The sequence below is a fragment of the Miniopterus schreibersii genome (genome assembly GCF_964146895.1).
Source record: "Miniopterus schreibersii genome assembly, chromosome: 7".
Taxonomy (NCBI): domain Eukaryota; kingdom Metazoa; phylum Chordata; class Mammalia; order Chiroptera; family Miniopteridae; genus Miniopterus; species Miniopterus schreibersii.
Window position 1 is genome coordinate 80,082,599 of NC_138108.1, and position 27,743 is coordinate 80,110,341.

At 43.5% G+C, this 27,743-nt stretch overlaps 1 protein-coding gene across 3 annotated transcripts in view; it reads right to left on the bottom strand.

Annotated features, from left to right (window-relative positions):
• Positions 1-27,743, bottom strand: part of CNTNAP5 (contactin associated protein family member 5) — a gene marked incomplete at its 5' end in the record, with an annotated part of 726,412 nt that overhangs the window by 260,703 nt on the left and 437,966 nt on the right. For all 3 annotated transcript variants that reach the window (XM_081142435.1, XM_081142434.1, XM_081142436.1), the window contains one exon: positions 26,530-26,636. In XM_081142435.1, the coding sequence (XP_080998561.1) occupies positions 26,530-26,636 (107 nt within the window). The remainder of the gene's footprint in view (positions 1-26,529; positions 26,637-27,743) is intronic.

Consider the following 27,743-nt stretch of genomic DNA (forward strand, 5'->3'; position numbering starts at 1 on the left):
GTGACACTGAAGGTCACCCAGGCACAAAGCCCCGGGTGCCTAGCAACGGATAATTGTAAGGAGGGACCTTGCCCCATGGTGACCTTTCCTCCTCTAGCATGTCCCTGGTCATGTGGTTCAGACCCCCTGACATTTCCTCTCCTGGAAGGTCTCTAGTCATGTGGTAGACCCTCTTAGAGGAGGAACGAGGGCTGGAGAATAGCATCATATGACTCCCATACAAGCGCCTGCACAACCACACCACTAAGCATTAAGGCCTGGAGACAATGAGGTCTGATACACATCAAATAATCTTGGAAGCAGAGCCTCAGGTCTGTTGACCACAGAGACAGAGTTTTGGTCAAACTAGGGATAACATCTAGGCCTCAGTAGTGTTTCAGATCCAGGCCTAGAGAATCAGTAAAATCAGAGGGAACAATGCCATGGCTCACCTCAAGGCCAGATGCAATGATTTCTCTACCCTCACACAGAACAATTAGTAGAGACCACAACCCTGAAAGGACACACCTAAAAAGCTGATAAATATTCTATTGAGATCCTCCTCTATAAAGTCCTGCCTTTAGAAAAGAGATAAAACTCCTGAAGATGAAGAACCTAGTACATGTTCCGTCTCTCTCTCTCTCTCTTTCAAGCATGCCAGCACCTTTCCCCCTCTCTTTCCTCTAGGCCCTTTGTCTTTGCCTTTCTCCTAAGCTCCAAGGGCCCTTCCTTTGCCTCTGTAACTTGTTTCCTGAGCCCACACAGCCCAGCTGGCTCACTTCTTCCCTGGCTCACTTTTTCTACCCCTGTGACTTTCTAAATAAATTTTCACTTGTATTGGATTTTTTAACTCTGAATTCTTTTCTCAGTTGAACTCAAGGACCGAGGCCTAGCATTATGGTGCCATTTCCCAATAGTAAGTATAAAAGTGATCCCTAAGTCTAACAAAGACCACACCAAAAAAGAAAATTTCAGATTCACTTATGAATGTAATTAAAAACTTACATAAAATATCAGCAAGCAGAACCCAATAGTGTATTTTAAAAAGACATAGTAGCCAACTGGAAGCTTAATCCACAAATGCAGGAGCGGCTCAATATTAGAAAATTATTAGCATATATACCTATGTTTGGTTTATGTATATGTGTGTGTGTATATATATGTATGTACATATATTACAACAATAATAGGGACAAAGGGAAAAAATTAAACAATCATCTCCACTCATTTAAAAAGGCAATATGTCTTCTACAAGTTCTAAATTGCTATTGGAGGCCACCATAGGGCAACCATCAAATTCCCTGCTGGGAAGACAAGCGGGGCATGAAGGAAGGTAGAAGCAGCTTTGTCAGGGGCAAGGTTTGTCTCCATGGGCAACGGTGAATGCTGGCGCTCCCTGGGAAGGTCTGATGTCACGGGCACACAAAGACCTGTGCCATCGATGAAAAGGACATCGATGGGCATATTAAGACTCTTTAGAGTAGACTTTTAAATTAATATGAGCAGATATAAAATGTAGCTGGACAGAGCAGTTAAATCAGTGTTTTCATATTTAAAGAAAATAGTCTGAATCTAGTCCTGGCAGCTAATTTATTGCCTGAGGTACAATCTGAAGTGTCCTTGTGAAGCCCATTCTCATTAGAGATAATGATAGTATTCAGACAGCAAATAGTTTTATTTAGATCTCACCTTTTCAAGTTCCAAGGGCAGAGCTACAGCTTTTTTGTGCCACCATTTATGTTCTTATTGTAAAAATATAGGAATAGACATAAAACTTACAGGACAAGTACATAGTATTTTCAAGGCTTTAAAAATGTTCCAGTCCTATTTCCTTCCTTGCTCCTTATGTTCCCAGAAATGGAATATTTACCACATGACTGCATATTTAGTTTTAGATCTACAGCCATAAATAAAACCAAATTAATCCTATCAAATAAATGCTTGTGAAGCATTTTGCATTTGACTATTTATTTAATTCAGTTTATCAAACTCCTTGTGCAGTAGGTCTGTGGGACTTTGCCTTGGCCTGGTTTCAGTGAGAAAAAGAAAAAAAAAATGTTAAAACTAAAGAGATTTCTGAAATTAGCTCAAAAAATGTGTCAGGGGATTGAACTGGAAAACGGATCTTTGAGGTCCCAGTCTGCACGTGGTTGGCATGGGCTAAAAATAGACATGGTTCTGTAACATTTTCACCAGGTAAGGGGAGGTGAGTGGAGACGGAAGCATATCGGTGGTTGGTAAAGTCTGGGGTGGAGCTGAGGGGGGGTGTGGCTATAAAAGGACATCCTGGGAAGTTTCTGTGATCAAACTATTCTGCCTCTTGATTAACATGGTGATTACGCCAAAGTATACATGTGATAAAACTGCAGAGCCACACACACCCCTACACACACCCTCCCCCGCAGGAGTGCATATGAAAATGGACAACCCCAATAAGCTTTGTGTATTGTACCAACCCCTCTCTCCTGGTTTTGATGACATACCACAGTTATGTGAGATGTCACCATTGGGAAAACAGGGTAAAGGGCCCAGAGGACCTCCTGGTACACTTTTTTTCAATTTACAGGGAATTATTTCAAAATAAAAACTTTGTAAAAAGAGAAAATGAGCCAACAATTCAACTCCTAGAGAGCTACTCTACAGAAATAAAGACGTGTCCCCAGTGAGCTCTGTGCATGAATGTTCATAGGAGCCTAATTCTACCCAAAAATGGGCACCCCCCAAATGCCCATCAAGGGGTGAGTGGTAAAGGAGCGTGCTGCTTGCACACAGGGAGCGTGGTTAGGCAGCGGGAGTGCGGTGCTGAGGCACGCTGCGGCAGGGCGGGGTCCTGAACCCTGAAAGCATCAAGTTAGGGGAAAGAAGCCTTGCAATGTCCGTACGAAATAAGTCTATCAGACAGAGAGTGCTAGTGGCTCCCAGGGCTGGGGGTAGGGGTTAGCATCAGGAATGAGGGATTGCTGCTAAGGAGTATGGGGCTTCTTTCTGGGGTGTTGAAATTAGGTAGTGACGACGACTGCCCAACTGTGTGAATAGACTAAAACAATGAACTTGTACACTTTAAATAGGTGAACTTTATGATGTAAAATTATATTTCCATAAACCTGAACAAAGCCGAGGGGCAGGGTATTAGGTCACGGGACATGTCCCAGGAGGAGCTCTAGGTTCCTCCAGGGCACAGTGCCCCAGAGCCCGGGAGTCCTGCCCCTTGGCCCAAAGTGTTCAAACAGAGCAACAGGCATGTCTGATGCCTCTGGTAGGTTCCAAGGGCAAAGTAGATGCCTGCCTCCATCTTCCTCCACCTCAAACTACACCAATATTTCATTTTCTCCTTTAGAAACAACACATTCACTGAAAGGATGATACAATGAAGCAATAGTTGCTAAACGCAAATTGAAAACCTTGTCTCTAATGTGCCTCTTATATACCCTCTGTGATGCAGTAAGTGAATCTATAGTGCACAGTAACTATCCTTAATAATGTGTTGTATTTAAAATAGAAATATGCACATGTGCTTAATATAACTCTTCCTTGCAATCCACCTGCGAATTAAGTCCAGCTCCTCAGGCGCGTGGGAGCGAAGAGGTGGAACTCTGGAGGCATGAAGAGGCGTGACCCTCGGAGGACATGCGGTGTCTACAGGAGTGACCTCAAAGCAGAGGTTCTCCTCTGTGCTCCTAAAGCCAGCAGCCACTGGCGTCCCCCAGATCACTACACATCTGGACTCATGGACTCAGTCAGAACCTCTGCGCTTAAGGTTGTGTTAACTGTGTTTTAACAAATCTCTGGGTGATTCCTTTGCAAGTTAAAATCTAAGATGCCTTGTTCTAAATAAACTTTGAAAGACACACTTATTAAATAGTGACATATATCATGAGCTTTTTACAGTTTTGTCCCAGTTGCTGAAAACTCAAGTTTCTGACAAGTATCGACATACCCACAGTCCAGAGAATGTCAACCTTTGCCCAGACTAAGTCTCTGTATATCTTTCCCTCCCCTTTTGTTTTGCCACATGATACTGTACTTCTGTTGGAGGGTAATATTTATCATGTATCTGTGTAAACAAAGAGAGATTACTAATTCACTAATTCGATGACCCTCAGTGTTGATCTAGAAATTCTTCGGAAGCTAATAGCTCTGAATCCAAACTCTACCTGTGATTTACAAATAGTTGGCAAGTTGCTTAATCCCTTGAGTTTTATTTTCCTTGCAAGTTTTTATGAGAATTAGATGAGGTAAAGGACGGAAGGGGGCTGCCACAGTGTTTTGCTCACAGCTGGCATTCAATAAATGGGAGCTAACTATTGTCACTTATAATTATAATAAAGCAATTAAAACAAAAAAGAACTGAGTACATTTACATGGTCCTTCAGGGAATTTACCAAATGTGTACCGTATCCCAACCATGTGTTAGCATAGAGTCAGGCACTGGGGATACATAGACCAATAAGGTATTGTCCCTGCTCTTAAATGTTAAGTCTGCTATGGGAGGAGGTTAAGTCATATTCTTCATTAATTTGATGACTTTTTTTGTAAATGGATCTTGAATATTTCTGTATTTTCAGAGGTAGCCACGTCCTCAGTATGTATTCAATAAATGACTGATGGTGAACTTAGAAATATCTGAATGCACAGGTCCCTGAGGGGACTTTGAAGGCCACACATGTCCTTAGTGGATGTGCTCTTCTGAGAGACTAGAGAGGCTGGGGGCAGAAATCAGTGAGGAGACCATAGCAACCATCCCATGAGCAAGAATGAAGGACTGAGCAAGACAGGGCAATGTGGGTCTTCTTAAAAGAGCTTAAGCATGGCCCAGGGACAGGTCTGTGCATGTCCCAACCTGGAGACAATGATTCCATAGCTTATCCATGACTCCATCTATCTGGGCATCGCACTTAACAAGAATCAATTAGGCGTCAATCAAAGAGAAATAGAAATATTATTTTCTGATGGAAAAAAAAATTGTTTACAAGTTGATTGAATACAATGTTCAGATTTAAGCCTTAACTATATCTGTCATTTTAATCCTAAATATATTCAAATTGCACAGATTCAATATAGGTTCAGGCTACCACAGAGGAAGAAGCATAACATTGCAGGGGGGGTGGACCCAGCACCTGGAGATGGTGTCTCGCAGTGACGTCTGGTGAGTGGGGCTTCCAAGTGAGGATCCCCAACCTCTTCTCTCCAGTCAGAAGCTAGTCCTGGGAGTCCTGCCGCCCCCTGTCTGCCCGGCCTGCATCCAGCGCATCCCCTAACCTGCTGCCCCTGGCTGCGGCCACACATTGGGCAGTGGATTCCCACCCCATGGAGTGGTTCCTTGCTTGTTTCAAGAGAGTCAGACTTGACCTCACAACCACCGGGCAACTTCCTGGAGAGCAGAGTTCACGGAGCGTATGGAAGAGCCAGGTTTTTAATCCAAGGAGTTTTGCACTCAGATGCTAGCTTTGCTGCCTATGGGATTTAGAAACATAGCCTCATTACTGGCCTGAGTTTCTGTTTTTTTTAACATAAAGAGTGCTGCTAATAGACCCTCAGAAGATTTATGATAAACCTCCAAACACACACAGAGTTGGCGCACAGAAGTAGTCAGCTCCTGCCCCTCTCCTTGCGCCTGCTCCACAGCACAGCCCGCCCGACACGTGCCTCCAGTGTGGACGGAGAACACTCGGTGCCCAGCAGACACGGCCAGTCCACGTTCGCACCAGCAGCCTGGCCGGTGGGCAGCTCCCTGACGGATCAGTGCCCTTCCCACACCATCGGGTGTGCGTTCTGCACATAACTTCTGCTCTGCAATTACCATAGAAGAAAAATCAATTCCTGTTCCTCAACAGAACAATGAAGAAATGGGCCTGTCACCACTTGCATGTAACATGGTACGGTGAGGAAATGCACAAAGTCTAGTTTACGTTTGGCTAAACGACCAGCTGGGCTTGCTAAAGGCGTTAGTTTGATGGCACTTTGGTTGGGCCTGAACAGCTGATAGGAGTGTCCCAGGCTGACGAGCCGTCCTGCAGCCTCCGCAGCGCAGGTCACAGCACCTGTAAGAGTCAGAGGCAGGACAGCGTGTTGCGTGTGGGCTACGAGGTTAGAGCTGCTCCAGAGGAAGTGAGGTGCAGACACGGGTGCCCCGTGCATGTAGCCCAGAGGCTTCTCATGTGTAACTCTCACATCTCATCTCTCCCACCAACAAACAGAGACTCCCAAGCTCCTAGAAGGAAGTGAAGCTGTAAGACAGATGCAGACTGAGTCTCCAGGTGACGGCACAGGTCAACCACAGGACAGCGCGACTTCAGCCAAAAAGAAACTTTCATTCTGCTAAGCCACGGAGCTTTGAGGATTGTTTACCACCTTTAGCCAGCCTGCCTTCCCCTTGCTCCCTGAGCTGTAGCTCAGCGGCTGGGAGATTTCCGAGTGCCAAGCTGGAAACAAGCACTTCTACTTATAAATAATGCAAACGAGCTGTTGGCACCTGGGAGCTGCACCCAAAACCATTCCAGCTGGGAAGGGGTGGATCTGGGAACCGACACTGGTTCCCACTCTAAACTCCTTGTTCTCACCTCTAACTGCAGAAAACAAATAAAAACTCATAAAATACTTATACTGGGCTCATAGGTTTCTAAAACTGGTCTCAAAAGGAAAGAGAAATAAGGAAGTCCTAGTGAAGGTACCTTGAGGGCATCCTTGAGGACAATTACGGTGTGTATTTGTCTCTGTTACCATCACTGTTAGCGAGCCCAGGACCCTGGGCCCAGAGGCCGGGCTGCTAAAATAAGCTACTAGTTTGCAATTGCACAGCATAGAGAATGCATCTTGCTGTATGAATTGTTGAATGCCTATTTTCAAGCTGTAAAAAGGAAACTTAACAGTGATAAAAGTGTATCTTTACTATGAGCCATCCACATATACTTGACACTGAGATAAACAAAATGCCCCGCACGACTGCTGCTGAGAGGACGTTTAACTTTGTTACCCAGGGAACCCATGCGTGAGATGCGCATTTCCATCCAGTTTATACACAAAGTGCTGTGATATTTCCGACCAGATTACACTCACAAATCTTTCTCACCATCCCAGGGTTCACAGAATACTGATTGTTGTGAAACAACATGACCACCAAAGAGGAAACGCAGGCACAGTCTTTGGGCCAGAGATAAATTTATTGCAAAGCTGCAGAAGCTAAAGCTCCCGGCCCCTCGCGAAGCCCTAACGGTAGCCTGGCCATGTGTTTGCACGGTCACTGGTCCTGGAAGCCTGTGCATCCGCGGGGCTGTCAGGGGAGCAGGGCTCAGGAGACAGGCGTGGGCCTGTCAGAGGGTCTGCTAGGGCTTGCGCCCGTCTGCAAGGCTGCCGTCTTTGCCTGGGAGCCGCAGCGCGCCGCCCAGTCCCGAGCGGCAGGCGGGCTGGGTGCGAGGTGAGGGGGAAAAACACGAGCAAGGCCCCGTTCATGCCCAGAGCCCAGGGGGCCCAACTAAACCCGTGAGCGGCCTGGGCCTGGGCCTGGGCTGTGCGCCGCCCCGCCTGCGGCGGGCGAGACCTGCCGCCCGAGCCGCGCGTGGCGCTGCTCCCGCCCACCCCCGGCCCGCGAGGTCTCTCGTGGTTTTCCCTACGTACAAAGAGCTAGGGAAGAACATGTGGGTGAATACAGTTTAGCCAAACCAAGCTGACATGTTACAAAGCTGCCGACTCTGTAAAAGTAAGACATTTAATGACAATAGGTTAAAACAAAATATTTAACGGCACGCGGTCAGCGGCGCCGCCTCTTTCTCCCACCTCCCCGTCCTGCTTCTCACGCCCCAAGCGCTGCAGCCGCCGCGGGCGCCTGGGGAGCGGGAGGGCGGGCGCTGCGGGGCGCACTCAGTCTCCACGGGCCCCGCCCGGCCGCGGCCGCTGCACCCCTCGGCCGCCGCCCCCCCTCGGCCGCCGCCCCCCCTCGGCCGCCGCCCCCCCTCGGCCGCCGCCCCCCCTCGGCCGCTGCCCCCCCTCGGCCCGGCCTCGGCCGCCGCCCCCCCTCGGCCGCCGCCCCCCCTCGGCCGCTGCCCCCCCTCGGCCCGGCCTCGGCCGCCGCCCCCCCCCGGCCGCCGCCCCCCCCCGGCCGCCGCCCCCCCCCGGCCGCCGCTCCCCCCCGGCCGCCGCCCCCCCCCGGCCGCCGCTCCCCCTCGGCCGCCGCCCCCCCCCGGCCGCCGCTCCCCCCCGGCCGCCGCCCCCCCTCGGCCGCCGCCCCCCCTCGGCCGCCGCTCCCCCCCGGCCGCCGCCCCCCCCCGGCCGCCGCCCCCCCCCGGCCGCCGCTCCCCCTCGGCCGCCGCCCCCCCTCTGCCGCCGCCGCCCGGATGCGGGCCCCCTGCTGCCCGCGGCCAGCCCGCAGGGGGCGCCACCGCAGCGCCCAGCGCCGGACGTGCGCGTGGCGTGGAGAGAAGCCACGTCTGACCGTAACCGCCGATCGCTATCTCTGGGGAATTCTTCTAAATCTTACTTGTGGCTTACCAACTTGCAGGAATTTTCCCCCAGTTTCAACCACATTTATAAAAGTTTACATGGCATAGAGAGTATTATTTAATGTATCATTTAATTACTTAATAGAGTCTCAGATTTCCAAGATGAAAAAGTTCTGGAGATGGGTGGTGGCCATGGTAGCACATAACGAATGCATTTAATGCCACTAAACTGTACACCTAAAAATGGCTAAGGTCGCAAATTTTAAATTATGTGTATTTTACCTTACTAAAAACTGGAGGGGGCATTAAAAACAAAGTGAGTTTGAATGCTTGCTTATAAACATCTGAATATATTCCTAAAAATAGATATATTTGGTACTAGGGATACTAACAAAATATTAATATTTAACTCCCATTATATTAAGTCTTGTTTATTAGGTAACCAGATAAGAAAATGGAACATGTATTTTAATTTTTTAAGTTCTAGTCTCACATTGTTTTACATTGAAGTAAAAAAGTAATGGATATTTTGGAAGTTTATTGACATTACCAAAAATAAAATGTGAAGCTGAAAAAAATATTTTCCAAATGATTGATGTATTTAAATATATACCAGAGGAAAACTAAATTTTTATTTATTCATTGTAAAAATTTATAAAGCATCATGTAACAAGGCAATCAAAGAAGAGGTACTCCAGAGATACAAGGAAATAAAAGTACTATAAAATTGTGTCAGAAAGTTGATAAAATATATGTATTTTTTTAATTTGAGATATATATGATACTTGTCAATTTTTTAAAAGTTGCAATGTGTAGTGATTTATTTTCTCATCCTAAAAATAATTTAGAAAAATAATATGGGATGCCCAGGATTCCGTAGTTCCCAGACCCTTTGGAACTGTGATCTGACCCGGCTCAGAGAGGGAGCCTGAGCCCAGCGCTGGCAGCCTGCTGTCTCCCAGGTCCCCAGCAAGGCTGGCAGACTGCCTTTCGCAGAGATGTGTCTGAGCTTTGCTTCAGGTAAGCAGGAGCGTTGGGCTCTTGACCTGGGCTTTGTTTGATGCCCAAGGATCTCCGTGCTGCTTGTGAGTTCACTTTAAGTCAAACAATGCATGCAGCAGTGTCTTAGAAAACTGAAAACCAGTTAGAGCAGGGGAGCCAGACTGGGAGGAGCTACCGATGACTGCTGCACTACAGCCCCTCTTCTGTAAAATCTAATAGTAATATTTACCTCATGGGCTTGTTTTGAAGACTAAATGGGGTATTGGAAAAATGCAGGCAAACTGCCTGATGTATTCGAGGTGCCTGATAAATGTCAGCTTTATCTGGAGTGGAGACAGACCAAGAGGAAGAAAACAGGCCTGAGCTGGGCACAACCGTAAAGTCAATGGAACACCCTGGAGAATTCTTCACTTCCCAAAACACAGTCTGAGGAGGTTCTGAGAGGGGTGCAGAGCCTTGGCCAAGGGGCGAGGACAGTCGCTCGGGCAGGGGCTGAGTGGCTCAGCGATCACGGCCGTCCTCCAGACACGGACGCCAAGCCTCACGCATAGAGCAGCCTGAGAGGGGACTCGGCCCAAAGGTTTCTGGGGGAAGAAGTTGCAGTTCCTGTCTGACGGTGCGGGACAGACAGGGAATAGGAAAGAGGGGCAGCTTGGTACCCACCAGGAGAAGCCCCAAGAGGAACACTCACTTTGTTGAGTGGCGCAGGCAGCACCCTGCCAAGGGGTCCTGGAGCGGGCTCTGCTCATTCACGGAATCTGTTTTCATTTCTATGAATAGACATATCACACTGAACTTCAGCCCCTTTCCAAACCGGGTGAGTCTTCACTCACCCTGTTGTCCTGGTCACATTTGTTGAGTTAAAGCTCCTGATGGGAGATTGTTGTAAATGAAAGCTCGACGGGGAAACTATGCCACCTCTTAGCGTCAAACTCTAATTCCCAGAGAGGCAAAGCCAGGCCAGCAGCAACCCCCCCCCCCCCCCAAATGCTGGGCTGGTGCGGCTGGGTGGATGCTGCTGGGCTGATGTAGCTGCTTGCCAGACACAGGAGCTATCTGTTCCCTAACCACGTGCCTGCACACCCACAGACCAGGGGCAGCCACCGACCCTCCTACCCAAAGGAAACAACTCATTCTGGATGACAGGAAACTCCTTGAAATGGAAAATGTCATCAGATGTATACGGAAGCTTCAATTTATAGTGTTTCCAGATCACTCACATTTTAATCTTGCAAGATTCATTTTGTGGCCAATTTAGGGCAGAGAGAGATTTCACCATCTGTTTTACTGAGTAATTTAAAAGCTACTCTAAACCCCAGACCCTTGTTTGTGAAAGAGCCCAGTTTAAGAAGGCACCTCCTCTGGGTTCCAGAGTCAGTTCCCTATTTGCACTCGGACACAGCTATCACCTGGGGAAGACGGCTCTGCTCAGTGGAGACCCACTGTGTGCACATATAGCCGAAGCCCCTTCCCCAGCAGGCTGGGCCCTCCACGTGCAGACCGCGCGGCTCTGCCCGCTGAGCAGCGTCTCCGGCGTCAGTTCGCCGCTGGGCCCCTGCTCAGCCTGCGGGATGGGGAGCTTGCCTCTGGACTGATCATTACCTGTGAGCTTTCCTTTTTGTTCAGTTTCAGCTTCCCGAAAACTTAAATCTGAAGTTATCCAATTTTTGTACAAACTCTCAAACACTTTTTTAATTCACTGCAGTCTGAACTTTGCCTAAATTTACCAATATTTCACCAGGTTCTTAATGAGATCGTTTTATGTTGTCACGCTAGAAAATTGAAAACGGGAGTGCTTTGATTTCCTAAAGAAATCACATGGGGAGCTGGGCACTCACTTTTATGTTCTTCTTCTAATTAGAGGATTGGACTTTTCAAGCCGGAAGACGAGGGAGCAGAGAAGACCATCACAGAGAGCCTCTCAACCGTCACGTCTTCTCCCCCTTCACTTTATTCCTACCTTAACATGATTTCAATTTATAATTAAGCAACTTGAAATGATCTCTACTAATACAGAAGTAAAAGATCCATGCTGTTCAGAGAAAATATTTGAAGAATTAGAAAGTTAAAAAAGCGTATCCTTGCCCCAGATTACTTGTGACGCCCTGCGGGGTTGTTCACCGCCTTCCCTCTGCAGTCCGCCTGTCAACCTGAGCTCCTGTTGGCCCCAAGGCATTCATTCCTGCTGCCTTGTAAATCCCTTCAGATACATAGAGAGCTGTCCTCTGAACTCCTTTAAGGCAGAATAAATAGATGATAGATAGATAGATGATAGATAGATGATGATAGATAGATGATAGATAGATGATAGATGATAAAGATAGATGATAGATAGATAGATAGATAGATAGATAGATAGATAGATAGATAGATAGATAGATGATAGATGATAGATAGATGATAGATAGATAGATAGATGATAGATGATAGATAGATAGATAGATAGATAGATAGATAGATAGATAGATAGATGATAGATAGATGATAGATGATAGATGATAGATGATAGATGATTGATAGATAGATGATAGATATGCAGATATACACACACATACACACATATATATACAGTCTCATAGTTTTCTAAGTATATACTTCTATGTAACTATAACATATATAACTTGTATGTGTATATGTATATATAAACATATTTCTCTTAATTCAGATGTATCCACATAGGACTACGTACAAATATAGATAGAAATACATAACTACGGATATAGACTGGGTCCTTTCTAGTGTCATGAACAGTGTAACTATGGCTGTGAGGAGGACCCGACACTCACAGAGCTCTGCTATCGTTTGCTAAGCACCACTGCCTTAAAGAAGCTATTTCTATTTTCTCAAGAAATAATTATCAAGCTGGCAAAAGTCCAGACTTTTGACAACACTCTTTGTCAGTGAGGATGTGGGGAGCCTGGCAGCTCATGCATTGTTAGCAGCAGTGAAAATTGGCTCAATGCCTGTGGAGGCAATTTGATAACATGTGGCAAAATAACATACATCCCTTGACCTAGAAATCCCTCTCTGGGAATATATACAGATATACCTACAAGTGTGAGAAATGGCTTATGTTCAAGTTCATTGTGGCTGTATTTGTACGAGATTAGAAAAAAAATCTTTAAAAGCCTATCAACTTGCCTTATAAAATAAATTGTGGCTCAACTCTACAACCGAATTCCCAGCGAATGAGAACAGCATGATGGAACCCTCCGCGCTGCTGTGAGGAGATGAGCCCTAAGATAGATCATGATTTCAAACCAGCAAAGTGCAAAGCAGTGTATAGAATATGCATTTGTATTACTTGTATTTCTATAAGGAAACTCAGGTAGAAGACACAAGTGACCTATTATAGTCTGGGGATAGGCCTAGCAGATAGAAGATAGGAATGAAAATCAGAGTTTTCCTGCACATCTTTTCATTGGGATTGGTTTGTGATTCCCGTGAACAATTTACCTATTTAAAATTTAAATTAAAAAGTCACGTATTGTTTGTGTATATTTAAAAATCGCACTCTGCAGCCTATTGGGGAGCTTCTAGTTCAGACAGGATGGTTTAGCCTGTTTCTCCCTGATCCTGCTTGCTAATTAGAGCTATCACCCTGCTCCTTAGTGCAAAAGGAACCAAGGAGAACTCTCAAATGTCGAAAAAGGAAGGTGACCTAGTTGAGACCTCAGGACTGAAGAGACAACACATCATCAGTGCTTCTCCACCCTTGCCCTGGCCCAGAAAGGGGACCCAAGTCTAGAGTTTTCTGACTCTAAACTCTAATGTAGCAACAGAAGGCAGCAGGTAGGAACATTCTCCCCCAGTGCCCATCCCACTGAATCTAAAGGGACCACCTCTAACCATACCAGGTGGACCTGGCAGTACCAGTAAGGGGGACTCATTGGGAACTCCACTATCAGTAGGTGCTAGGAGAAGAGCTCTCCTTCGCCCCTGGGCTGAAACTCACCTCTGCCATCAAGAGACACTGGCAGTGCCAGGTGGCACCTACAGGACAGATCCTGTCACAGAAGCCAGCAGCCTCACCCAGGGATCCTGAGAATCAGCTGCTTTATCTAGAAACACAAACTGTGATGCATTCTGTGGAGTACTACTGAGTGAACAAAAAGGCAGCAACCTGGATGGAAAAAGTTATTTCAGGCAAACCCCCCTTCCCTCTCACGGGTTCTCACCTACTGCTAGCCTTCAAAGTCTCATCCTGATTACTATTACCTAATTCTGAATCCAGTGATTTCAAGAATTAGGGTGCCCAGTAACACGGTATTTCATTCTAAGCAACTGAGGTGTGAATAGTGGTGGGAGAAAATTATGGCATGTCCCATTCTCTGGGAACTCCTCAAAACTCGGCAAAGAGGGCTTGCGTGGTAGGTTTCCATAGTCATCTCATTGAGGACATAACAACATCTAGCCAGAGACAGTCAGCTTCTAAGAGCAACCGACCTTCCAGACACCAGAGAAGCACAATGATAGTAAGAGGTATTGATTGGGGTGTTTCTACAGCACTGACTTGAGGTAGGATGCAAATACCATGCCTAGAGTCAAAGATCCTTTCCACACCTAGAAGCCAGCATTTGTTACTAACCTAGGTGTTACCCACAGAAAACAAGAAAAGCTGGAAGTGTGGAGTGTCCATGAGGCAGAGTAAGAAAACAAGGGCCTCCTGTAACTGCTGCTCTGGGTATCTCACATAATCATCAAAGATCCTGACAGACATATCATTCCTCCATTACAGATCACAACACCATGGTACAGAGAAGTTGGGTAATGTTTCCCAGGTTAATTAGTAATTGCCAGAGCTTGGAATTGAACACGGGCAACTGAATTAAAAAAAAACCACAAGTCTTATTTTCATGCTTCATCTCCATAAAAGAAGACAAAATAAAAAAAACCCACACATTTATTTTCTGCATCTTTTGACAATCCCCTAATCATGTCATTGGGCCACAGGCCATCTTAAAGAGAAGCTAGAGGACATAGGTCCTTACTCAGAAGGCGTGTGAGCTCCAGGCCTCTTCAGCCTGCAAGTTATATAATGGTCATTCCACTGAATGACCATTTCATCAACATGCATAAGTTAAAAAATGTGTTGGCAGACGGATTCACTGGCTTCCCCTTCCAGCCACCACGTCCACAGGATCAGGGGGACGGGAGTGAGGGGTGATTGCCAAGGCCTTCATCACCACATCAGCTGCCAGCAGGAAGTCTGTGCTGCCGAAAATTGACTTTGACATCTTCTCCTTGACAGAATAATCAACTCAGTTACATGTCCTGCCATGATGATGGACAGCTTCATCTCCTTTTCATATTTTCGACATCTATTTACTTACGCAAAGTCCTACTTATGCCAGTGTCTGGAAATCACACACGTCAGCTCTGCCAACTGACAGATGATCTGCAGGCCAGTTTCGGAGTCACAGGGGCCTCGATGTGGAGATCTCTAAGAACTTAGGCTTTAAATTCAAAGCAGTAACCCCGTTTTTTTCATCAAATTAAAAATAGGCTATTTCTCTTCATGGTCAGAAAGAAAGGCTCACAGATCTGTGGGACATCACATGATCTGTTGTCTTTTACCTTCTTTCAATGAGAAGACACACAAACACAGCTCCTGATGCGCTGACGAGCTCAGAATCGAAACTCCACCCCTACAGCACTCACTCTGCATGTGCAATGTCCTCAACATGCTCCGCACCCAGATATGTGTGTGAAAAACCAAAGTGCCTGACCTCACCAAGCTGAAACTCAGCCAAAGAAAGAGCAAAAGGCCGGGCATTGCAGCCACTTGTGCCCACGAAGGAGATGCTCAAGCAGAGTGTTGAGGTAAAATTCAGAATTATCTGGAAGAAAAGTTAGGAAGAGCATCCAGGGCTAAAGAATGGCGTGATGGAAAGATGTTGATGTGTTTAAAAAGTGAAAAGTGGATCAGAGCTGCTATAACATGGATGCTTGCGGGGCCACAAATGGGAACTGTTTGTGATTCAGGCAGGCTCCAGATAAAGAGCCACTTACGGAGCCGAGAAGCAGGCTCATATCAACACTTAAAGCTGAGAAATGATTACTCAGAGTTTCTTTTAGAGAACAGTGACAAAAACTAAATTTTAAAATTACATCAGAGTTTCACTAACAACAGGTAGAGCATGATATAGCCGAAGAAACTTTTGTAGGACGTTCACACTGACAAAGTTGGACAACAAGAATACCTGGGGGTTAGCCCTTCTCAGGTCTTGTAACCAAATGTCCTTGGACTCTCCATTCTCAACTGCTCTGAATCTTGGACCCTTCCTTTAAACACTTTCCTTGTCCCTCACCAAGGTTACAGTGAGAACAAAATGATGTAAATATGTAAGAGGAAGGAATCTATAAGGAAAGGTTAGAATGGAACTTGTCAAAGACTTTTCACGCCCACTGATTCATGAATGTATCCCAGCAGCAATGAGGGACAGATCCTATTATATTCTCTGGGTATATGACACAGTGAGACTCAAATTGGTGAAATTACTTGCCATAGGTCAGAGTGTTATTGTGTTATAGAATTTTAATGAATGAAGAAACAATTTATGAATTCTGTCTCTCAATTACATAATCAAAGTATTTTTTGCAAACTTCAAACTGAGCGTACTGAGAATTCCCTTCATTTCATGAAAATTTAGACAAAATCTCATTCTATTATTTAAACAAAACTGATAAGTTATACTGAGAAATCACCTTCTCTTTCTCTGTTGCTTATTACGCTTTGACTTGATCATTCCAAATGAAAACCACAGTGATTTAACTTAACCCAATGTTGCAAGGGCAAGATGCAAGAGCTGTACACATTGGTGATCCTTACAAAGCTCCTCTGATGTTCTAAAATGTTTACTTTTAAAGGTTATTTGAGGTAATAGTGAGAAAGAGCACTGCTTGTTTTCTAAGCCTTAGATAAGACTTGGGCTAAGTGGTAGATGTAAATATTATTCTGAGCTAGAACATTAGAAAACAGCACAGAGGAAAAGGGGGAACCATGCAGTGTGATTATAACACACCCCAGTGAACCAACATGCTCATTCTGATTCATTCCTCCAGAGCATATCAAAGTCATCTTCCTTAGGGACCACGTATAGTCTATGTCTAACCTGCATTGTCCCCTGAAGAACATGAGTTACAGGAACCACGTGCCTTGCTGAGGTCACTGTGGCAGAGCCAGATCTGACCCAGAACTCCTGAGCCCTGTGTGGCCCTCTTCCCATGACATAGTTCCTCTCAGCTCTTCCTCTGATGGCAATTCCTAATATTAATTCTGTAATCTACAGTATAAAAAGTGTTCCGAGATCTAAATAATTTGGTAGTATAGGAAGATAAATTATTAAACATCTCTTACATGAAAAATGTCCCTAAACTTTCAAAAACATAATTTTAAATATATAAGAGATACCATTTAACAAAGAAATGCCAAATCCCAAATATTATGCTAGATATTTTCCATTTCGTTCCTCCAATCCACACAGTAACTATTTCAATGAGTTATTATTTTAGAGATCAAGTAACCGAGGCTGAAAAAAGTTATTTGTCTAAGACCAGAAAGCTATAAATATAACATAGATCATTCTGAATCCACAGCTGAGGCACAGATGGAAGACGTGTGTTCATGTATTGAGTTTAATATGTATGTATCCAGCCTAGATTACTTCTAACTCAGAGACACACTGGAGCTTTGTATTTCTGTGGTAATTAGTCTTCTGTTGATTGAAAGTAGAAATAAATGCTCATTGTTTCTGCTCGGTGTTCAAAGTAAATATCAATGGTTCTCTAAAGGAAGGCAACATCAACAATTAAATCATCTCCAGTTAATGATATTCTCTCATATTTGGGGATTTTTTTTGTTGCTTCTAAGGACTTGGAATAAAGCCAGAGCTTGTGATTATGTTTCTTGCACTCTGTCAACGCAATGCATTTGAAGTTAGCTTTACCGTAGTTTCAATTAAAGAGGGAAAAGGGGTTTGAGAAGAAGGAAGGAAAGAACAAATACAACAAATTAACACATAGGAAACAACTGTGTGAAACTCTTAAATGGTTGAGATATGTTCAAAAGGAAGAAAACCAATCAGAGGTGAGAATATACCTTTCATTCTTTCCTCTCTCTGATAATAAGCTTTTGCATCAGTTTTGTTTTTAAATCCCACCATGCTCCATAATATATTTAAAAGTATTTGTTCTTCCACTTAGAGATGTGGTAATGTGATGAGGAAGCTTTCTAGCCATCTAGAACTGAGTTCAAATCCCCCTTCCACAGCTCTGTGGTTTTAAGCATTTTGGCTATAAAGGAGTGTTTATTGATCTACTATGTGTTTGTAGATGCCAGATATACAGAAAGGAATGCACAAAAATTTTGCAGTTCTGAAAGGAAACCAAGAACCAAACATTCAACTTTACTGTGGCATATGAGTCCTCTGTGAGCGGATGCTGCAGGAGCAGGGGCAAGCCATGTTGAGCAAAGACCTGGGTCAGGCTCCTCCCAGTTGACAGAGTGACTCAGGCCATGAAAGTGATAAGGATTCTTTCTGGTCAAGAGATTTGTGTATGTGAAGACCCGGTGTTTGAAGAATTGCCATAGTGAAATAAGATGACAGCAAAGAATGTAAGGGAGTCTCAGAAACTGAGATGATTTATCTAAACCCCTGAGTACAGTGAATCGCACTGAAAGGAGCTCAAAGAATGTTCATTCCCTTCTCAGGCAAGCACCTTGAGTGAAACTCAAACACTCTGTGCTCATTCTTACCTAACTCCCTTACTGATTTTCTCCCGAGACTTCTGTGCCCTGTGTTCAGTCCTGGTCAGTCCTTTGAGGATCTTTCACACTCAGCTTGGCCTGCCCTGACTTCTCCCCTCAATGAGTAACCACCACCTTGCAGCCAGTAGCATGCATGCAAACACACACTGCCTTGCATTGCTTGTTTACTAATGGGAATTGGTCTTTTCTCCTGAAGGGGAGTTCACTCATATCAAGGCAGGTAATAGTTTTGAATCACTTCACCCTGACAACAGCTATGATAATCACCAGTTAGCAAATTCTCTTGGAGCAGAAACTTCCAATACATCCCAATACCGCCACAGTCATGGGTCACCTGTATAAGAAAATGGTCTCTTTCTTTCCCTTATTGGTTTTTCCTCCAGTTTCTTTTTTAAATACCTGTCTAGTCATTCAACAATTACCAACCACACTGATGGACTCGTCTTTATGTGTCATTTGGGGATGCCATTTGGACATTTCTGTTAATAATCTGTTCCTGAAACTCTTCCTTCTGCTTTTAGGTTTCAGCTTTGTTTTGGTTCTAATTGCCTCCCTTGCCATTCCTTGTTAGCTGGGTCTCAGTTGTATCTTCTTGAACCCCTTAAAATGTGGCATTGCAGGTTCCACCCTTGGCCTACCATGTCTCATTGACTTCATCGACTCAAAAGGCTTCAGCAACCATATACCCAGGGACTCTGACCTTCACCTGGACCTGTGCTGGGGCTTTCCAGCTGCTTCTGCACAGTGGGCACCTCTGTCTCTCCATGCAAACTCCATGCCCCAAACTGAACTGACTACAGCACTTGACAGGCACCAGCTGAATACTTTACAGGGATTATTTTATTAAATGCTCATGATACTCCTGCTAGGTCAATGCTATTATTAGCCTATATCACAAATGAGGAAAGTAAAGCACATAGAGCTCATATAACCCTCCCTAGGTTATAAGTCTTGTAAATTGTTGGCCTAGATTTGACATTTGACCACCAGGCCCAGACGGAGCTCAGAACTTAGTCACCACATCCTTCAGTCAGGAACTTTTCCAAGCTAAAACCTAACAGGCATCCTTCTCTCTGCTGTGCTTGATTTGTCTTCAAGAGTTAATCCAATTTTAGATATGTCTTTCAAGTCATAGCCCATCTTTCTAACTTGCTCTGATTCTCATTATTTGCTACCCACACAATTGCAAATAGCATCCAGTATCTCTCTCTTGCATCCACACCTTCCAACTTAGTGCATGCTCAACAATAACATCACAGTTATAGCCCTAAAAGGAAACCGATAAACAAAAAAGCAAACAACAAAATAAATATCAGCAAGTCAATTCCAGCATTAAAATTAAATGAACAAACTGCGGCTGCTTCTAGATGTCCAGCCAAGAAGCAAGCGCCTCTCAGCTTATGTCTAGTCCGGCCTCCTTCTCTGCCTCTGCGCCTCCCTCCATTTCCCCGTCGGGTCTCCTCCAGCTCTGCTGGGCATCTCAAAGCTATGTCTTTGCTGCAGGACCCTCACGCCCGTCTGCCTTTGTGCCTGCTGCTCACTCTCCCCTCTCCTTGCTCTTTTTCTTTCTCATCTTTCATGTCTCTGTTCAAAGGTCAATTATTCTAGAAACTTCCTCACCTTCCCCAGAAATTGACAGTGCACTTACCCCATTAACCTGACATAACTGTGTGCATATATCTCATTTACCTATGTGTGTGCATAGCAAACAGCCCGTTTCTACTCTGTGCCAGGGATTAGACAGGGGCTGGAGGCACAGGGACGATTTCAACGTCACCCTGTCCATATGTAGTCCCCGTCTAACACACCAAAATACTTCTTTCCATTTAATTATCTGTCTCACCAAATATGTGACATGGCCTCTATGTCATCAACCTTTGGAAACAGTTAGTAAAAATATAAATAAGACATAGGCCCTTCCCTAAAAGAGTTTATAGTCACAATAAAGGGTTAACATGAATAAAAATAATGGTGACACAAAAATCTGCAGTTAGTGTCATAAAATGAACAAGGGTATGGCCTCAACAATTCATTACTGACTTTTCTGTTCTTTTTAGGTGTCTACTTGCAGCTGGGAACATCTGCTGATGACATTCAGAGTTAAGAATGAAGATACATCTATTTACATCTTAACAGGAAACCCATAGAATAATTTTAGAATATGAGTTGACCCAAGCTAAGGGATATGAGTGATGCTTTCAAATAAACCCACTTATTAGTGAAATCCCCCCCCTTCAACCTTTTGTTCCAACCCTAAAATGCCATGCAGTTAGAGGACCATTTACCTACTGTTGAAATAGCAAAAGTGTGATCCCTCTGTGATGACTGCTGTAGGGTGTGATAGCCAGACGACTTGATATGCTTCCAATCAATACCTGGATATTGACCGCCCGATGGGAGAAGCACTATATCAGGCTTAAGAGAGAAAGAAAGTTGACATCCTCTTGCCAAGCTGAAAAGTGAGCTGAAAGGCATTATCAGGATGTCAGAGAGGCTGCACTGTGGAAGGGATTAGCAAAGCTGAGGAATGGTGATGAGGCCCTGAAGAGGGCACATGTGAATGTCACCACACAGAGCTAGTGAGAAGATCAAGGGACGTCCCACTCAATAGGAGACATATGGGTAATAAATAAGTACTTGTATCATGTATTGCACTCACTGTGAAAGTATAATCAAGTACATAGTTACTGATGCCACATGTGCTTTCAGAAGGTACTTATAGTTTGATAAAATAAAATTCTGTGGAAACAATCTTCTTCCTATTGTACACGTCTTCTGAAAATCAAAACCCTGCTTCATCTGGAACTCACCATGACGGTCAATTATAATTTCCACTTTGATATGCAAATGTTTTAGTAAAAGTACATGTCAAACAGAGAAGGTAAGGCAAGATGTCAGAAAATATTGATCAGAGTATAAATTGTAGCAAGGTTTTAAGAAAGCAAGTTGGCAATATGAATCAGGATCCTTAAAACTATTCATAATCTTTGACTCAGTGATGCCATTTCTAAGGCTAGTTCAAGAAAACAATAGGACATGTGGGGTTAAAAATAATAACACGAAGATGCTCACTGAAAAGGTTGGTTATAATAACATATACTTGGGAAAAACACAGAGTCCCTCCTCTCAAAAAAGGAAAACGTTAAAATGGTTAAATAAAAACAAAAGCGTGATTTAACGGACTATTCATGACTTAATCATTAAGGTGGTATTTATAGGCAGTTGTATAACATGTGAAAAGCTCTGGTCAGAATGGAAAGTGTACTCAGATTTCCCTTAGGGAAAAATGATTTATAGGGGTCCCATTTGGGCTTCAGGAATGAATAAAGCTATCCATCGCTCCTCTCTTGAGCCAGGCAAACATCTGCATTGTGCCAAAACATAGCATATATATTCCTACCATCAGGTCTTGGCTCTGGCCAGTCTCTCTGTTCTCAGTAGGCTTTCCTAGTCCTTATGTCTGTCCTGTTAGCTGTTCTTCAAACCCTAATGCATCTACTTACTTTAATGATAATGTGATGATTATCCTAGGACACAAATCTTTCTCATAACTGTCTTCTAGAACTGCATGCTCATTTAGGGCATCGCAATGTCATAGTGTGTCTATAACAATATGAAGAATGTCATGAACGCCCCGTCACTAAGTTCATACACAGTGGTTTACAAATGTCTTATTTGTTTGAGGAAGGAAATCAGATATAGGGCCTAAGCATCTGACATCTGCCTCCTGATTCACTCCATCAGAGTACCAGCTCCAGCACTTATTAGCCCTGTGATCTGGAGGAAGTTATATATTCTTTCTGGGCCTCAATGTGCTCATCCATAAAATAAAGATGGTAATGACACCCATCTCAGTTTACCAGGATGTTATAGATGGATCTGTACAGTAAGCTCCCATAATAAAAACACCTTTCAATCTTAACTTGGATTTCTAATAAGGTAGACACGATATACCAGGACCAAAACATACCCCGAGTACTTAGAAGTTTGGCTTTAAATACACAACTTCTAAACTTGCACACTGTATAAAACTAAAACCCGTGGTAACTGTGTCTTGTGGTCTAAAGGCCTTGAATGTTCCTTAGGTGGCCAAGGCTTGACTTGAGCTGCTAATGTTGTTTTACCTTTGGCTACTATTCTGGAGGACAGGATACAACTTAGACAAAAAAATTTCTAGCCAAAAGCAATGGGCAGTCATAATATAATAGTGTTCAAAGGAAGCTCATGGGGTAAGCAGTAATCTCATGTTTTCTCCTCAAATGGGGAAGCTGCCACAGACTGAATAAGAATTGCCCACACATTCATCATCTTTTCCATAAAATAGGTGGTTTTGAACAAGGTGTATTTGAAAAGTAACCTAACTTGCATACCCAAGTTTTTTATGTGTCATCAGGTAAGGGGGAAAGAAAATTGAAATGGACTGATGATATATCTACTTTCAACAATAGCCTGCTGTGTCTAAATACTCATAACTGGTTTTGTAACTTCTCAGAGAGTCCATGGGACACTTCTTCAGCTCACCCAGATGCACAGGGCTAAATAAGTTTATTCTATCTGTTGTAAGTCAGCCTTATTGGTTCACATTCACTGGAAAGAACCAATAATGAAACAATAAAACTAACCCTGAAGAGCTTGAAAGGACAAAAGACTAAGAGAACACTCAATAAATTATCAATTTAAAAATTCTGAAGACCTTACACTTACTGTTCTGATTGTAAATGATTGATCAAAGAAAATATGCCCCAACAAACCAAGGACACTGCCATTTCCGCAAGAGCAGAATCTTGAACTTGCTTGACTTGTTTTCACAGGAGGGTGTCCCATGAGTTGCCTTCTTTATTTTGACCGCTTGCATCTCTGATGTCCCACATGTGGGACATGTGCTTGCTAAAAGCATGAAAGCACAGTCTCATTCACTTGGCTTACCAAGTGACTCAAAACAATAATCCTTACCCAATTAGGGGTGGGGGTGGGGCAGGGAGTTAGACGAAAGACAGATTCCTAAATTGCACAGGTATCCAAAGTGTGCCTGTCAAACCTCTTAATCACACCAGTGTTCCTGCTTTGTCCTGGCTGGGTCTCCAGAAGGAGACGGGGGGGTTATTGTTGCTGCTGCTCACATTGTGAGCACTGAGCAGTTTCACAGGAAGGGGAATTAGAAGGTGGTGAGAAAGCATGTTACTGATAAGCTTGGTCTGTTGACTGTTCAGCTCATCAGCTTGACAGTGTTCTATCAATTTTGTTTTCTTAAAGCTAAAAATATTCTATTTTTAACCTGATGGATGGAGAATATTAAAAAAGAAACAAATTCATAGAGATTAACTCCTTAAAATATTGTTAAATTGCTTTAGAAAAAGTGAATAGAATAAGCTCTAAAGCTCATAGAAATGATGGCATGAGATTTGGCCAAAAATTAGGTAGTTTCCAATTAAATGATCTTGTCTATTATTACTTTTTTTCCCCAAAAAAATCTTTATTTATTTCAGAGAGAGGAAAGGAGAGGGAGAGAGAGAGATAGAAACATCAATGATGAGAGAGTCATTGATTGGCTGCTGCCTGAAACCGGGGCATGTGCCCTCACCGGGAATCGAACCCCAATCACCTGTATCCTAGGTTGACACTCAACCACTGAGCCACGCCCGACTGGGCTTGTCTCACTATTAAATTAAAGGCCATTCTGGTTGCCTCTGTGCTTCTTACAAGAGCATTGGCATTACAATCTGGATCATCCCATACACAGGGTGGTGCAAAAGTAGGTTTACAGTTGTTCCTATGGGAAGTAGTACAATAATCACTAAATAATAATACAAGAATAAATTGTGCTTCACATACTCATGACTGTAAATCTACTTTTGCCAAACCCTGTAGGCTCTACAATGTTTTTTTGTATATGTTATTTTTGGCTATTTAGAAATAAAATTTCTGAAACCAGACTCAACACTTATAGATTAGTATTTATTGGGAACCTTAAATAAAATATGTAATTTTAGCATAAAATTTTTTTCAGTTTTTTTTCATAGGATCTGTGAAGAAATGTAGCTCTGGAGAAATGAAATCATGTACTTGTTCAAGTACAAGAACTAGGCAAAGTTTAAATCCAATCTCAGTCTACTGTTCTTTACACTGTTCCACATTTCTAATAAAAATTTTAAATAAGATATTTTATTATAGAGCAAGACGGTATTTACTGTTTCCCCAGACAACTAATAGCAATAATAAAACCATCCCATGGTGGCCATTGGGCTATTTGTTCTCAGATGTGATTAAACTTCTCTGTGGGCATCATTGGCTAATGCCACATTACCAGGCACAGAAGAAGGCACAGAATGGCTGAGGGGTCTTCAGGGATGAGAACTTTGATAGCGCTCATTCTACATCAGAGTCTTACTTCAGCCTAGCTCTCATCTACTATCCCCCTCTGCACTCCTGAGGGCCATTCCAGCAGGAGAAGAGACTTATGGAAAACTGGCGAGAGCTGCCTCAGGGATTGTCTTGCTGTAGTCCTCTGGACAGCTCCGGCCTTTGAATGGCTCTTACATCTTTCTATAGGGTCCTTTTCCCATTCCTCTAACTTTTATATCATTTTTAAATTTCACATTTTCCATAAAATTCCCCACAACTAATGCCAGCACCTTCTGATTATGTATTTCTCAAATGCACTTAGAGTTTATTTCACATAGTTTGGCATACAATTCTCTAAATGACAAGCCTTCTCTATATCATCATGCATTTTTGTTTGATGACCCCAAGAAGACTGTAAAACTATAGAAATCAAGGCTCATGCTATGCACTGACATTTCACCTTCACCCCTTATTCTTAGTGTGTACTAGCCTGTCTCATTCCCTGCTTCCTGTCCTAGGCTTCTCCTCACTGTCAGCACTCTCCAGCCATGTGAAACTGATATCATTACACTAACATGGTTATTATTTAACTGGAATGAAAGGGAGAGACTAGATAATACAGGCATGCCATTTATACAGCTTTGCCAGGAAGCCGCAGATAACATTCTCCAAGTCTGTTCCCTGCAGATCACTGGGGGAAGGGACTGAACAATAGATTCATGCCTAGTAAGGTCTGGGTGATGTGGAAAGATGCTTTTCTATTAGTCACACCTGGGAGCAGATCGGTGGCCAAAATAGGTGTGGCCACTGCAAGGGCAGAAAATCTGAGATACATAACTCCTGAACAAAGAAAGTTCTCTCTCTTTGCTCTTGTGCTCTTAGCTCTCTTGCTCTCTTGGGACTCCTGTTGCAGGGGTCATGCTCCGCTGCACTGCCCACATGACTCATGACCGTGTGCAACCCACACAATGTACTGATGGACTGAATATAGCCCGATGCTACATCAGACTCAACTCCACCATGGAACAGAAACTTTGGACACCAGCAGTGATTTCAGATCTAATGAGCCCCCAGCTGCATATTTTCTAGGACCCATTAAAAGACAATGGGACTTTGGAAACTGAGAAATATAATTCCACGCAAATAAAAACCACTCATTCTCAGTGTGAGTCTTAGAAAAGTCCTTTTCTCAAGATATCGCAAGAACCTCACTCCCAGTAGTGATGGAGAAATTCCACCTACCCAGTCCTTCAGCAACAAAACTACTTGCATAGTCAGTTTCTTCTTTGCTTTTTTCCCTAACATAGTCCCACTGCAAGTTCAGCTCACTCTTTCTATTTAAAGCCGCCCAAACACTGACATGTGGTCATATGTTATCACCAATATGTTGGTTCTGCTGTCAGATCTCATGATAAGGTAGCTCTCCTTCCCTCTTGAATTTAGGTGTGCCCATGTGAATGTGAGTGGAAATAATGTTTGCCACTTAGAGGTAGAAGATTTTTAAAACTGGCACATGTTTCCCTGTGTTTCCTTCTTCATGCCATGGCAAACTTTCAGATGATGGAGCCTCTGTCAACACCCCAGAATGAAGACAATGTGAAAGAGGGCCCTCTGTCTATGTGTGGTGAGCATGGCACAACTGCTGGCTACTTAGGCCACTGAGATGCTGGGTTGCTTATCACAGTATAACTAAGCCCACAAAGACAACACAGTTGACTTAATACCTCCCCTCTGTGCACCTGTAGCACCTTGCCTTGCCTCTACCTCAACATTTCCCATTTCCAGTCCATCTTCCTGGTAGACCATATACTCCATGAGAATATGGCTTACATCCATGTGCCCTCCATGACCACCACAATGTTCGGCATTTGTATTATCTCAAGAAACACATGTTGACTGAGAGTAAAAAGTGCCTGCCCCATGCTGACAACATCCTGAAGGTAATAATGGTATTCCTGGATGTTTGCCCATTCTACTGTGGATAAACCATGAATTACTCACAGTGATGGCAGGTGGGGCCAATGTAACCGGTGTCACTGCAGTTACAATAGAAGGTAGTCCAGGACTGAGAACAGCTTCCTCCATGTTCACAGTAGTTTGGCAAACACCTAATAGGAAATAAAGCAAAGCAATCAAAATAAATCAAATTCAGATGATAGTTAAAATAGAGAGAAAAACAAAGACGTCATATCTAACTGCATGAATTGATAGGGTTAGCTGGTCTGCTATACTCCTCTACCTAAAATAGTCTTCAATCTGTCAAAATGATACTATGGTTTACCACAAGAGATGGGTCGAATTATTGGGCAATGAAGGTATCAAGCTGATTTAGGCAACTAAGTTAAGGATTTCAACACAGGGGCAAAACCTCATTGACTTGACGTTACTACACAGTGCTCAGAATCTGTAAGGCTCTTCATTTTCCACAGAACAAAATGTGCACAGTTTGTAATTTTACATGTTGGAAAGGTTTTGCATTTTTAAAGAAAAGGGGAAAGGTACAGATAATTGTGGTCACTGTCCCCATATTTCTCCATTTGGGATTGGCTACGAATCTATTTTAAACTATTTTTAAAGGGCAACATTAAATTTGAAAAGATGTACCTGCTCATTTAACATGCAAAAAAAAAAAATCACCTTTAATACAATGCTTTTGCTAGTTATACTGAAAACACTGTAACTCTTCTAAAAAATATTTTCACCATACACGTTAAAAACTCTCTGAAACGTTCACATAATTTGACCCAGCAATCACGCTTAAAGAGCTCTATCTTTAGGATATATTTAAAATGTGGGAATCACGCATGCTAATTATCATTATTCACATTTATGTCATGATGAATCAAGATAAGTGTTCAAAATTAGAAAATTCCTTAGGGAAGTTGCAGTACATAAAATTAACATGCTATCATAAAGCTAGTACAGAGGATGTTAGCAAATGGGGTTATAATGGCCTGGGACTGGATTCGGTGGAAATTCAAGCTATAGAGCATGGCCGCAACAAAATAAAAATAATAAAAAATAAACACTTTGCATTACAAAAATGATAGGAAAACAAATGTGTCTCTTGGGCTAATGGGAGTGAAGGCAATTTTCCTTTTTTTTAGACAGAGACCATGGACTTTAGGGTCACACATACTGAGTTTGAATCCCAGCTCAGACATTTGCTACAGGGGGCCTGTGGGTAACTCTCTTTGCCTTTTACATACATGGAT